General features: G+C 47.3%; 1 protein-coding gene across 3 annotated transcripts; it reads left to right on the top strand.

Moving 5' to 3' along the window:
• The first annotated feature begins 3,388 nt into the window (after positions 1–3,388).
• On the top strand, positions 3,389–11,870 carry LOC100066165 (sialic acid-binding Ig-like lectin 8). 3 transcript variants are annotated; one of them, XM_014730195.3, is made up of 7 exons: positions 3,389–3,989; positions 4,175–4,453; positions 4,673–4,720; positions 5,628–5,885; positions 6,566–6,662; positions 6,998–7,094; positions 10,153–11,870. In XM_014730195.3, exons 1-6 carry the CDS (start codon positions 3,548–3,550, stop codon positions 7,071–7,073), a joined length of 1,200 nt encoding a protein of 399 aa, XP_014585681.1. In that variant the 5' UTR covers positions 3,389–3,547; the 3' UTR covers positions 7,074–7,094; positions 10,153–11,870. The 3 variants fall into 3 exon arrangements, 2 of the variants coding, with proteins under 2 accessions (XP_014585681.1, XP_023506084.1); XM_023650316.2 differs by having other exon boundaries at positions 3,392–3,989; positions 6,998–7,040; XR_011422497.1 differs by lacking the exon at positions 10,153–11,870 and having other exon boundaries at positions 3,396–3,989; positions 6,566–6,796.
• Positions 11,871–13,059: the final 1,189 nt, after the last annotated feature.

Genomic DNA, 13,059 nt, shown 5'->3' with positions numbered 1-13,059 from the left:
TTTAAGGCCACCCAGTTTGTGGTAAATAGTCACAGCAGCTCTAGGGAACTAATACATTTGCTCAGCACCTGCTGTGTGTTAATGCCTTGCCTGTCGTGTCTCATTCACTCCTCACAATGACTCTGAAGAGAGTCAGCCCTATCCCCATGTCACAGAGGAGCCTTGGGTGAGCTGCTCAAAGCCACACAGGCCAGAGAGTGGAGAGATCAGGTTGAATTCAGATAGATGACCCCAAGGCAATAAGTGGGTCCGCAGTCTTTACTGCTTTGTGAACATCCAAACAGCTAAGTGGTTCCTAAGAGCAGTGATGACCACAGTTTCTAGGCCTGCCAGCCACACTGTCATAGATTCAGCCGGGAAGGAATCTCTATCTCTCTCTTTCTCTTTCTCTCTACTCTTTCTTCCTCCCTCCTGCCCGCTTTCTTTCTTTTATTTTTTCTTTTCGTTTTTTTCCATTCTTTCTCCCCTGCATTCCTCCCTCCCTCCCCAGCCTGTTCTTGGAGAAGAAAGGAGCAGATCTTCCAGCCTTGCCCTCTCTTCTTTATCTACCTGTGCCCAACTCTGAGGCCCTGCCTGGACAATGTTTCCTCATTGCCCATTCTCAGGGGCAAGTATATGCCTGATCTGTGATACTGGATGAAGGCATTTTTGTCTGTTTTGTTCACCAAGAACGATGCTTGACACATAGTAAACTACCAGTGAATATTTTAGAAGTTAACAAATATGCTGCAGTAGCTTGCAAAATCTCTGTCGCAAGCCCAGGACTTCGTTCTGACCCCAGCACTATCTTAACTACCCCTACGTTGTCTATAACGGCATCTGCAGTTCTCCACATCTCCTGCTAGGTGGTGAGCCCATGGGGGCAAGGATTAGGTTTGTTTTGACTCCCAGAGCAGTTCAGAAAATTTTGTTGATAGGATAAGCCCCAGAGAAACGTGAGTCAGGTTGATAGGTCCCTGGGTGGCAAAGACAGGCAACTCAGAGAACCTACTCCTTTTATAGCGAGCAGTAAGGAAGACTGCTCTTTGTCCTGGGGGAAGACGTGAGCTCACTCTTCAAGGTTGCTCCCTGAAAACACAGCCCTGAGAACTTGACCAGGTAAGGAGCAGTCAGAGCATCATGTTTTGGGCAGACCCAGCAAGACGTGCAGGAATAAGAGAGACTCAGGAAGACTGTCTTTCCCAACAGGTGGTTTTGCTCTTCTTATTGATATGAAGATGTCAGAGTACTCCTACAAAATCCTCTATTACTGGGATAGACTGAGGGTTCTGTCACTTGTGATCAACATATTACTATGTAAGACTGAAACATTTGGCTGGTTCCTCATCAGAAAACCGGGAGGATGTAGTAAACAGAGAAACTACAATACTGACATTTCACAACTCTGTTCTCCTACTGCCTGCTTTGTTTGAGGAAGTTGAAAAAGAAGATGACTGGGAGGAAGTGACTCTGTGGGAAAATTATGTCTCTTTTTTTGGGAATAAATCCACTGCACTTTCTTCCTTATAACAGCAGCCAGACTTTGGTTACTTCCCCCAACTCTTCCATGTGCCTCAAAGGATGTGGTCTCCAGAGTTTGAGACTCTTGTGTGAGCTTCATCAGTTTGGCACATTCGGGTGGGAAATTGGCTGAGCAATGCTGTTGTCGAGAAGATGAGGGGGTGGGTCACTGAAAAGTTCTAAGCAGAGGTGTGAGCTCTACTGATCTCTATACTAGAAGGTTTTACCAGTTACCAATTACAAAGAACTGGAAAGCCTGATCATCCTCAAGGTAGTGATGTTATAGTATTTTCATTCAAGATAAAGTATAAATAAATAAAATAAGTAAAACAAAATAAATGCCCAGCCTCATTTGTGACATATTAAGTATAGAACATCTCCTCTTAAAAACAACCAGTGAGAATGAAATTTAGAGGACTAAAAAAATAAAATAAAACAGGATAAAACCATATGTCCTATGGGATCAAAATGAGAGAGAAAATAAATGCCTTGAAAAAAAGAAGTAAATATACCAAATATACTAGTTCCAGGATGGGGTTGCTTCTGGCCCCACAGCGTTGATGGCGTGTGAGTCATAAGTTCCTCTTTTGCACACAGTTAGATTCTCGGTGGCTTCCCCATGTCTCTCCTTCCCATTTTTATGCTATTTTTTGCAAATTGGGGACCACAGGGAACAGGCTGGGCATGACCAAACCCTCTGATCACAGATTCTGCAACTGTTCCTGCAAGGAGAGAGTGAGTGGCCAGGACAGGGGGCCCCAGGAGAGGGGGAGGGCTGCAGGATGAGATTCCAGCTGAAAATTCAGGAAATGGTGATGGTGTGGGAGGACTTATGCGTGCTCACACCCTGTACCTTCCTTCTCCATGATCACAGCGCTGACTCTACTCAGGGGGTTGGGTAATAGTTCTGGGAATGGAATAATATAGGTTGGACAGATTCATGAAGTTGAATAGAAGAAAACACTGTGATTTTTTCCATGTATACAAAGTCTTTAAAAAAAAGCATGCACAAAGCCATAGTATTAAGGACAGCATGCTCAGATGATAAAACTACAGAGAAAAGCAAGGAAACAATTGGCTTCACAGTGAAGTTGGGGCTCCTCCGAGGGAGTAGGCATTCACGATATGGAGGAGGACCAAGGGGGAGGTCCTGGGTGCTCCCCATGTTCTATACCTTGAGTGTGTTCATTTTGTGGTGAACCACTGAGCTTGTGGGGGCACTTCTGTGTATGTGTCTTACGTTTCCCCCAAAATAGTCTCAAGGAAACCAACATGGGTCTGAGGAGGCACCACCTCCCAGAATTCCCACCACCTCTGCCCAGCCCGTGGTCACTGAAAATAAACTCGGTGAATTAAAGTGCATGCCTCTTCTCTCACAAAATCCTCACCGTCCCTGAGGGTGGAGGACCCCCAGGCTGGCGTTCCTCACTACGTGTCTACTTCACTTGTCTCCATGTGTCCCCGTAACAGGGAGGTTCTGGTGCTGGGACACCTATTGTCTCCCCACTGGACACTGAATCTCAGGGCAGCGTCTGGGGTTGGTGTGAGACCTCATGAGCAGGGAGGGGACGCCCGTCATGTGGATTCTCAGGGAGTGAGGACAGTCAGCCTCCCACATCTCCTGTGTCCCTGAGTCCAACCCTTGGCCAGACCAACCTCCACAGACAGCCACAGCCTGTGATTCAATAAGTTTGACCAGAGGGAACATATTTCACTTTGCAGAAAATGACCCTCCAAGGGGAAGAGCATCCACAGGGAGGCAAGAGACAGGGCTAGGGCCCTGTGTGGGGTGTGAATTGGGTGAGGCTCTCACCCTCCCTGGCCCAGGGTCCCCAGGATTGGATGTGGGTGGTGGATGGTTGACTATAGGGCCTGTCCCAGTCCCCACAGTGTCTGGGGTGAACTTCCTCCTCTGAGGAGGGTCACTGTTCTGCCCTCACCCTCAGCTTCCTGTTGGAGCCTCCTCTAAATCTTGAACTTTTATTTCCTGAGAGAGAACCCTGAGAAACAACTTTTGTCAGGAAATTTGGCATCTCCAACACCAGATATGCTGCTGCTGCTGCTGCTGGCCATGCTCTGGTGGAGGGAGGGGGCTGAGGGCCATAGAGAGCCCTGGAAATATTACCAGACTTACCAGCTGCAAGTACAGAGGACGGTGGAGGTGCCGGAGGGTCTGTGTGTGCGAGTACCCTGCTCCTTCTCCTATCCCAAGGATGGCTGGAATAACTCTACCCCAGCTCATGGCTACTGGTTCTGGGAAGGGGCCAAAACAAACCAGGACGCTCCTGTGGCCACAAATGACCCAGATAGAAAAGTGCGGGAGGAGACCCAGGGCCGATTCCACCTTCTTGGGAACCCCCATAACTACAACTGCTCCCTGGACATCAGAGATGCCAGGAGGACGGACAACGGAACATACTTTTATCGAGTTGAGAGAGGAAAAGCAAAATGGAATTACCAAGAAGACTATCTCTCTGTGCATGTGATAGGTAAGGAGAGGGCTCCAGGAGAGGCCTCAGCGGAAGTACTGGGATAAGACCTCACTCCTGGGAGGTTTTGGGGGTAAAGTGTGTCAGAGTTTAGAGGGAGGAGTTGGACCAAAGCTGGAGGCTTTTCTCAGGGCTGCACCTCAGACCCTCCATCCTGATCCCCACATCTCCCTCTCTCCCGCCAGCCCTGACCCACTTACCTGACATCCTCATCCCGGAGACCCTGCATTCTGGTCACCCCACAAATCTGACTTGCTCTGTGCCCTGGGCCTGTGAGCAGGGGACACCCCCCATCTTCTCCTGGATGACATCAGCCCTCACCGCCTTGGGCCCCAGGACCCGACGCTCCTCGGCTCTCACCCTCACCCCACGGCCTCAGGACCATGGCACCAGCCTCGCATGTCAGGTGAACTTGCCTGGGGCTGGAGTGACCAGGACAAGGACTGTCCTCCTCGACGTGTCCTGTGAGTGCTGGGTCAGGATGCCCCATTCCTGATGTGATCCTGAGGGCAGTGGGGATGGAGGTATGATGGCCTCAGACACTGGTGTGGGGTCGCAGAATCCAGGCTGGGAGGGGGTCAGGAGGTGGCCCGCCTCTATCCTTGCCCCATATTTGCAGCTCCTGGGGACAAGGGCCCATGTCTACCCAGCCCTCAACACCAATGTGTGTCTTTCTCTCCCAGACCCTCCGCAGAACTTGACCGTAACTATCTTCTTTGGAAACAGCACAGGTAGGAAGGAGCCCCCTCCCGGGCTGTAGGGAGCAGGACCTCTTCCAGCTCAGGGCAAGGCCAGGTCCCTGCCTCACCCTGGATTCACCCCAGAGACTGGCTTGTGGGTGAACCCTGTGGTCCCTCCCATCCTTAGCCCCCATGGCCTCTGAGAAGCTGTCCCCATCGGCCCCTCACTCCCCTCAGCCTTCTCCAATCCCCTCAGCTCCACAAGGGGAAAAGGGCAATTCACATGGCAGATCCCGCCTCTGGAGACCCCTAATCATCAGTCTTTTGGTGACTGTTCCAGCCTTGTCTTTTTATTTTCTCCAACAATTCCTTACTTAAGTACCTTTGAATAGGTAATATATTCACACGGTCCAAAATTCATAACGTACAGCAGAGTCTGTCCTTCTGATGCCCAGTCCCCTATAGGGAAGAGATCAGTGTCCATACGCTGCTCTGAGCCTTGGTTTGTTCACATAAAGGATCTAAGTTGTCCTTTGATATCAGTAGCCCAGTTGTCCTCATTCTTCCCCACGACTGTGCAGTATTCCATCGTCTGGATGGATTCTGAGTTTGCACGCATCTTCTGTTAATGGAAAATCATGGCATTAATCTTATTCTACTGGCAGAAACACTGCAATGAACAAGCCTGTGTCTCCTTTCGCAAACATGCCTGTGGGAAAGATTCCTATAAGCAAAATATAGCTGCTTCCTATATTCTTTCCAATTTCAAGAGATTTCTCCAAGTGGTTCTTTTCAGAGGGAGAATAAGTTTACATTCCCACCCGTGAGGGATGAAAGTGTGTGTTTTCCTGAACTTCCGCTTACATCTCTGTGTCTGTCCTCATCCAGTCTCTGTCTGTATCCTTCCTCTTTATCTCCACCTCTTTGTGGCTCTGACCCTCTGTCTCTTCTTTGCCAGCACCCACAACCCTGGAGAATGGCTCATCTCTTTCAGTCCAGGAGGGCCAGTCCCTGCGCCTGGTCTGTGTTGCTGACAGCAACCCCCCTGCCAGGCTGAGCTGGGCCCGTGGGAGCCAGACCCTGAGCCCCTCACAGTCCTTGAACCTCGAGGTCCTGGAGCTGCCCCAGGTGGAGTCAAGTCACGAAGGCAAATTCACCTGCCAAGCTCAGCACCCTCAGGGCTCCCTGCACATCTCCCTGAGCCTCTCTGTGCAGAGTGAGTGCACCGGCGGGTTGGGAGGAGGGCTGGAGGAGGAGACAACACCCACCCCACCCTCACAGTCCACTGAGCAGCCCCGTGAGCTTCAACAGAGCTCAACTCTGGTCTGTGTTCTGCTGTGAGGCCTGAATTTTCCTGGACTCAGAGTGTCACTGTCCACTTCCTTCCAGGCCAGGGGTGTGGCGTGGGGTGAGGGCTGGGAGGGAAAGGCCAGCGAAAGAGGTGGGTGTTGGAGGAGAGGGGCTGGGGCCTGGACAGGTGTGTCTGGGGACACGAGGCCCTTCCTTTGCAGGTTGAACAAGTCTCAGGAGAGTGAGGCTTTTACCATGGGCACAAAATTTAAAGAGAAGCCAAAAAATCCTCCAGAATCAAAAGAAATAATATTACAATGCAATAGTTTTTAAAAAATAAAATGAATGCAAAATAAATTCCACAAGGAACAAAATATCACCTTTTTAAGTAAAGTCAGGCTGCAAACCTGCTCTTGTATGCCTCACTTGTATGCCTCACTCTCCTCACTCTAACCCTGCCCCCTCCACCTGCCCCCAGTTCAATGTCCCTTTTTTTTGCATCTGGCAAAGTGGCCTCAACACAGAAGTCTAGGGACCTACGTGGAGTGTCAGGAGAAGAGACCGAGTTCTCAGAGGGGAATCACTAATAACCCAATCTGTTTGCAGGAAAAGCGTGTCCTTTATCAGGAGTGATGCTGGGGGCTGTCGGGGGAGCAGGTGCTAAAACCCTTCTCCTCCTGTCCTTCTGCGTCATCGTCATCATGTGAGCAGTGACCCTGGGGAGGAAGGGAGAGCCCTGGGGTGGGAAGGGCAGGCAGCCACAGAGCCCAGAGCTGGAGGGACTGGATGAGTCAAGAGCTTGAAGCAAGGACAGGAAAGAAGTCCCTGGGCACCTGGGTGAGTCTGTTACAAACCTCTGGCCCACTGTCCAGGAGGGTGGAGCCTGTCTACTCAACTCTGGGGTATATGTGTCAGGACCACCCCTCTCCCACTTCAGTCACCCCTCCAGGCCCTTAAGAGAGAACAGAGGAGAGGGTCAGCGTGCTCACAGCACCCTGAGCTGGTCTGGCTGAAAGGTTCTCTGGTCTCTTCACTCAGAGTGAGGCGCCGCAGGAAGGAAGCAACAAGGCCAGCAGCAGGGGTGAGGGACACGGACATGGAAAGTGCAAATTAAGTCACGGGGTCAGTCTCTCAGGTGAGTGACCTGGCATCTCCCCATGCAGCATCCTGCCTGGACATCTCCCCCCAGGATGGCCCCCTGGATTGCCTCACTCAGCATGGCCAAAGATGCTCTCATCTCCTCCTCCTCCTCCTCTTTCCCCCAAGTCAGATCCGCATCTTGCTGACAGCATGACAGCTCCTTCCTCTTTCCTTCAGGCCAGGCATGGAGGAGTCACTTTCTCTCTAACCTTTTCTTCTACTAAAGTCAAAAATTCACCATGTCTTGTCCATTTTTTGTCCTAAGAGCAGCTAGCATCAGTTTCCCTGTCTCCCCATCTTGATCCCCATCATTGCTGAGGCTTCAGGATTTCTTTCTTGGACCCCTCACCTTCCTGCCTCTCACCTCCCTTGCCCTACACAGAGCGATCATCTGAAAGCCATCATGGTCCAGTTCCTCTGCATTTGAACATGTATTTGCCCCCATCATCTAGAGGAGAGGCTGGCAAAAGTTATCCATCAAGGGTCAGACAGTAAATATTTTTGGATTGTGGGCCTTAAATTCTCTCTTGCAGCCCTTCAACTCTGTTACTGCAACGAGAAAGCAGTCTTAGACTATATGTAAATGAATGAGCATGGCTGTGTTCCAATAAAACTTTATCTATAAACACAGACAGCGGGCCACATTTCACCCAGGGGCTTTATGTAGTTTGCTGAACCCTGACCTAAAGAATAAAGCTCAAACTCCTCAGCCTGCAGCCCTGCATATTCTGGTTTACGGTGAGGAGAGCAAGGCACTCTCCTCATATGCAAAACTTAAAATGATCTCCAAAATCTCAGTCATCGAGATAGTACTTTAATGCACTATTTTTTTAAAAAATCAAAACTAATGAAAAAAATCTATGACGAGCAAAATACCAAAAATCTAAACAATGACAGGATCAGTAGACTGAAGTGAGTTAATAATTATGTAAGAGTGATAAATTGATGAACAGAAATTGTTCATCACACATGGCAGCATTCGCAGTTGAAAACAAGAGAAGTAGAGGAGATTTTGAAAATATTCCCTCTGTATTTACTTCCGGTAAATCCAGGAAAGCAGAATTATAGTAAATTTCTATATAAATAAATAATGTGTTTGGATACACATAAACTCTTAAACTTAAAATAATGTTATAATACATATCACTTTTCAGGTTTCCAATAATATTTCAATTATTTAAATGTTCTGGAAAAATTGACCATTAAAAGTACATGAAAACATAAATATGGGCACACATATTTCCTTCTGCCTCAGGCTCCAATTGGTTAGAAGGGCACTCTTCCTAAGACTGAGTTGTTTACATTTGATATTTTGTCCTCCATGGTTTTCTTTTTGCATTCCTTTTGATTTAAAAATCTTGCATTCAAATGTTACTTATTGCACTCACCTGGGTTTTTGGCTCCCCTTTTAATTTTCCATTTTAGGCGAGTGCCTCACTTACCACACCCTGATTCCAGTCCCACTGTCCAGTCCACTTCCGGCCACTCCTCCTGCCTTCCACCCTTTGCTCCATCCACACTGGACTTTTCATCAGCATCAACCAGAACAAGTTTACTTTTACCGCTGGGTCTTTGCATGGGCTGTTCCTCTCTCCTCTATTGCTCTTCCTTCCCCATTTGATTGGAGAGCAACCAGCAACGGGGCTGCCAATGAGGTTTATGGAAACTGAAAAGTGTGATATCTTGTAGTTAAGTAAGGAAGGGCTTTAGTTTAGGGAAGACATGCTCCTGGGTCACCTGCTGGTGCAAAGTCCAGAGAGGTGAGGACTGAAGATGGCCATTTGGATTTCACTAGCAGAGGTCACTGGTATTCTGGATAATAGCAGAATTAGGAAGTGGTTTTGTGCGCATATGAATCTTAGTTGAATAATTAGGAGAGAATGGGAGGAGCGAAAACATTAACAGTTTTGGTCAAGTGTTCTCTTGTCAAGGGAACAGCAAAGAAGGATGCTCCTCAGGCAGCACCTGTCACTCTCTTCTATATGAGTCTGTATTAGCTTCTTGTTGCTGTAATGAATTTACACAAATTTAGTGGCTTCCAGCAACATAAATTTATCATCTTACAGTTCTGGAGGTCACAAGTCCAAAATGGGTTTCACTGGGCTAAAATGAAGGCGTTGGCAGGCAGGACTGAGTTCCTTCTGGAGGCTCCAGGGCAAAATGCATTTTCTTGCCTTTTCTAGCCTCTAGAGGGCGCCTGCGTTCCTTGTTTCACGGCTCCTTCCTGCGTCTTCAACTCTCTCTCTGCCTCCTTTCTCTTGTCAAGACCCTTGTGATTACATTGGGCCCACCAATATAATCCAGGAGAATCTCCCCATCTCAATATTCTTAACTTAATTCCATCTGCAAAGTCCCTTTTGCTATGTAAGGTAACACATTCACAGTTTCCATGGGATTAGAGCGTGAACATATTTGGGGGGTGTTATTCTGCCTACCACAGGGACATAATTTCTTTGACTGACTTGTCCTGCCACCAAACTGTGACCTTTCCAAGGGCAAGTACCATGCCTGAATCAAGGCTCTGTATTTCTCCTCACTTAGTTCCTGTGCATCATAATATAATTCAGAAGTAGATATTTATTTGTTTAACTCATTTTTTTTGCCACCTCCCTCAATTAAAGAGTATACTGTAAGAGGTCAGCGTCTGTGTCTACCGTGTCCATCAAAGTACATCCAGCACCCAGCTCAGGGCCTCACACACAGGGGGCCTCAGGCTTTGGGGTCAGAAACAACTAGATTGGATCCTGGTTTCACCAGGGACTCTGAGCAAGCTACTTACTTGGTTCAACCTCAATTTTCATATCTATAAAATAGAGATAATAGTAATATCTTCTTTATGGGTTTTTTGTGGGAAGTTAATGAGATTAGCAAACACCAGATAAAGTGCTCCTAAGTATTAAATATGCGAGGAAAGCATGAATGAAGGCGATCTCAACCGTGATGTGCCTGGGATGAATGGATGAGGGAATTCCTGGGCTTCCCTCCTGGACACTCTCTGCTTTATCCTGTCCCTGCTTTTCCTCTCTGACTCCCTTCTCTCTCCCTCCACTCAGGGTGCCCTGGTGAAATCCCAGGCTGGCAGCCTCCCAGCCCACCCTCTCTCAGATGTGCTTGCCCCTTGCTGAGGGCAGGAAGAAGAGCTCCGTTGTGTATCCCTCAGCTATCGTGGGATGAAGCCTCGGGACCCACAGGAACAGGACCATGCTGGTTGTGAGTCCTCAGAGATCAAGATCCACACCTGAGAAACTGCAGAGACTCAGCCCTAGCTTGAGGGATGATGGCCCCCGCGGGGCAAAGAAAAAGTCGTGTGCTCATTCCTGTAGAGCTAAAATCTTCCTAAATACTGTAAAGAACATAGGCTTTGGCATCAAAGAGTTTCAAATTAGAATCCACACTCTGTCCCTTTGTTAAGTAAGTGACAGACCAACACCTACCACTCTACGCCTCATTTTCCTGCTCTCTGAAATATGGATGAGAAGTCCTACCTGCAAGTTCATGTTGAGAATTCTGGGAGTAAAATCCTATTGGAGCATCTGCCACAAAGTGTATGCAGAACACACGCTGGAGCCCTGTGTTTGAACAGAAAGGCCCTACTGTGAGTTTCTCCTGGCTCTGGAGGGGAACAGCATCAGACCTCAGACCTTTCTTGTTGAGGTGCCTCCTACTGGAATGTCCTCCATTCAACCTTCATCAGCTTCTGTCTTTGAAAGCTGAGCTCAAGAGGTGGACTTCTGGGCTGAGATAGGAAATTCAAGCAGCACCTCAAGGATCTCCCCCTACAGAGACAAACCAAATGAGTGAGGAAGGTTCCCAAATGATCACATGACCATCTGATGAATGAAACTACATGGTCCTAACATTCTCTTACAGCACCCAAATGAAGAAAGGAGTGTATCACAGCAGTCACTTCATAAAGTAGCCTTGGTGGAAAGAAATCAGGGATTGGAGGAGGCATTAAAAATTTCCTACAAACGGACCCCAGGCCATTTATAACAACACCAAAAACCATAAACTACCAAGTGATATTCTTTTACTTAAGAATGCAATACTTCCACACTGAAAAATATAGAACATTGCTGAGCAAAATTAAGACGATCCAAATGAATAAAGAAATATACAATGTTCATGGATGGGAAGACACAGTATTGTTAAGATGTCAGTCCTCTCCATATTGATTTAAAGTAATCCCAGTCAACAGACTAAAAACTATGAATGTATATATGTATGTATAAATATATATACCTACACATACATAAATTGACAAGTTGAATCTAAAATGTATATGGAAATGTAAAGACCTGGAGTAGCAAAACAATCTTGAAAAAGAATACATTTGGAGACATCAGACTACTACAAAGTAGAGTAATCAAGAGAGTGTGGTGTGGACAGAACAGAGTCCATAAATAGACCCAAACATTATACAGCATCCACTGAGCAGCACGCAGGCTATTAAATTGGGAAAGGTAGGACTTCTTAACAAATGTGCTAGAACTAGTTGATCAAGATTTGAAAATGATGAACCTTGTAAATATTATAAGTGGTTTATATAATTAGAATCATGCCATATGTAGTCATGTGGATTTTTTCACTCAGTATTGAGTTTTTTGAGATTCATCCATGTTGTTGTGCATATCAGTAGTTTGTTCCTTGATTGCTGAGTAGGATTCCAGTGTATCGCACCTTGTATACCCATTTTCCTGTTGATGCACGCTTGGTTTGTTTCCAGTTTTTGGTGATTATGAATAAAGCTGCTGTGAACATATTTTCACAAGACTGTGTCCAGGTGTGTTTTCACTTGTCTCAAGTGTTGGGGGGCAGGACCAAGATGGAGACAACGAGGTCAGAGTCACATATTGGGAGCTTGAGGGTCTCTGGAACATCCTACAGAGACCAGCATCCAACAGGTACTTAGAGAGATGGATGGTCTGGAGCTCGGGAGGATGGTAGGGCCTGTAGATGGACAGTGGGGACATCTGGGGATCCAATGATCCTGTTAATGAATAGTTACTGTTGTGAGTTAAAGTGTGACCTCCAATAAGGTATATTTAAGCTTTCTCCCTTGGTACCTGTGAAATCGATTTTATTTGGAGATAGGGTCTTTGCAGATGTAACAAAGTTAACATGACATCAGACCGGATTGAGGGGAGCCCTAAAGCCATTGACTGTTTTCCTTAAACAAAGATGGAAATGTTGACACAGCCACACTTGGGGAAGAAGGTCATGTGACAAAGGAGGCAGAGACTGGATGTGTGATGTCATAAGGCAAGGAATGCCAAGGATTGCTGGCAACCACCAGAAGCTAGAAGAAACAGGGAAGGAGTCTTCCCTAGAACCTTCCAAGGCAGCATAGCACTGCTGAAACCTTTCTTTTGATCTCCTGCCATCCAGAACTAGGAGAGAATAAATTTCGGCTTGTTTAAACCACCTCGTCTGTGGTAATTCGTCACAGCAGCCCCAGGGAGCTAACACATTCACTCAGCACCTGCTGTGCATCAATTCCTCACCTGTCCTGTCTCATTCAATCCTCACAGTGACTCTGAGGGAATCAGCCCTGTCCCCATGTCACAAAGGAGGCTTGGATGAGCTTCTCAAAACCACACAGGCCAGCAAGTGGAGGGACCAGATAAGTCCACGTAGATGGCCCCAATGGCAAAGGGGGCCTTAGTCAGTGTTCCTTGGGGTTTTTCTCTGTATCTAGGTACTGTCCTAACTGCTTTGTGAATGTTTAGACAGTTATACAGTTCCTAATAGCAGTGACAACAACAGCTGCTAGGCTGGCCATCCACACTTCCATAGACTCAGCCAAGGAGGAATCTCTCTCTCTTCTTGCTTCCTCCTTCCTTCCTTTTTTGCTTTCTTTTATTCTTTATTTCGTTTCTATCTCCACCCTCCCAAGCCTGGTCCTTGAGAAGAGAGAACCAGACCTCCCAGCCATGCCCTCTTTTCTTTATCTGTCTGTG

This window comes from Equus caballus, chromosome 10, assembly GCF_041296265.1.
Source record: "Equus caballus isolate H_3958 breed thoroughbred chromosome 10, TB-T2T, whole genome shotgun sequence".
Classification (NCBI taxonomy): Eukaryota; Metazoa; Chordata; class Mammalia; order Perissodactyla; family Equidae; genus Equus; species Equus caballus.
This window is presented reverse-complemented; position numbering and strand designations above follow the sequence as displayed.

Coding starts and splice junctions, on each gene's coding strand:
- LOC100066165 (XM_023650316.2), top strand. CDS start 3,548: ATGCTGCTGCTGCTGCTGCTGGCCATGCTCTGGTGGAGGGAGGGGGCT. Junction 4,721..5,627: donor CTTCTTTGGAAACAGCACAG/GTAGGAAGGAGC, acceptor CTTCTTTGCCAG/CACCCACAACCCTGGAGAAT. Junction 7,041..10,152: donor CAACAAGGCCAGCAGCAGGG/GTGAGGGACACG, acceptor CCCTCCACTCAG/GGTGCCCTGGTGAAATCCCA.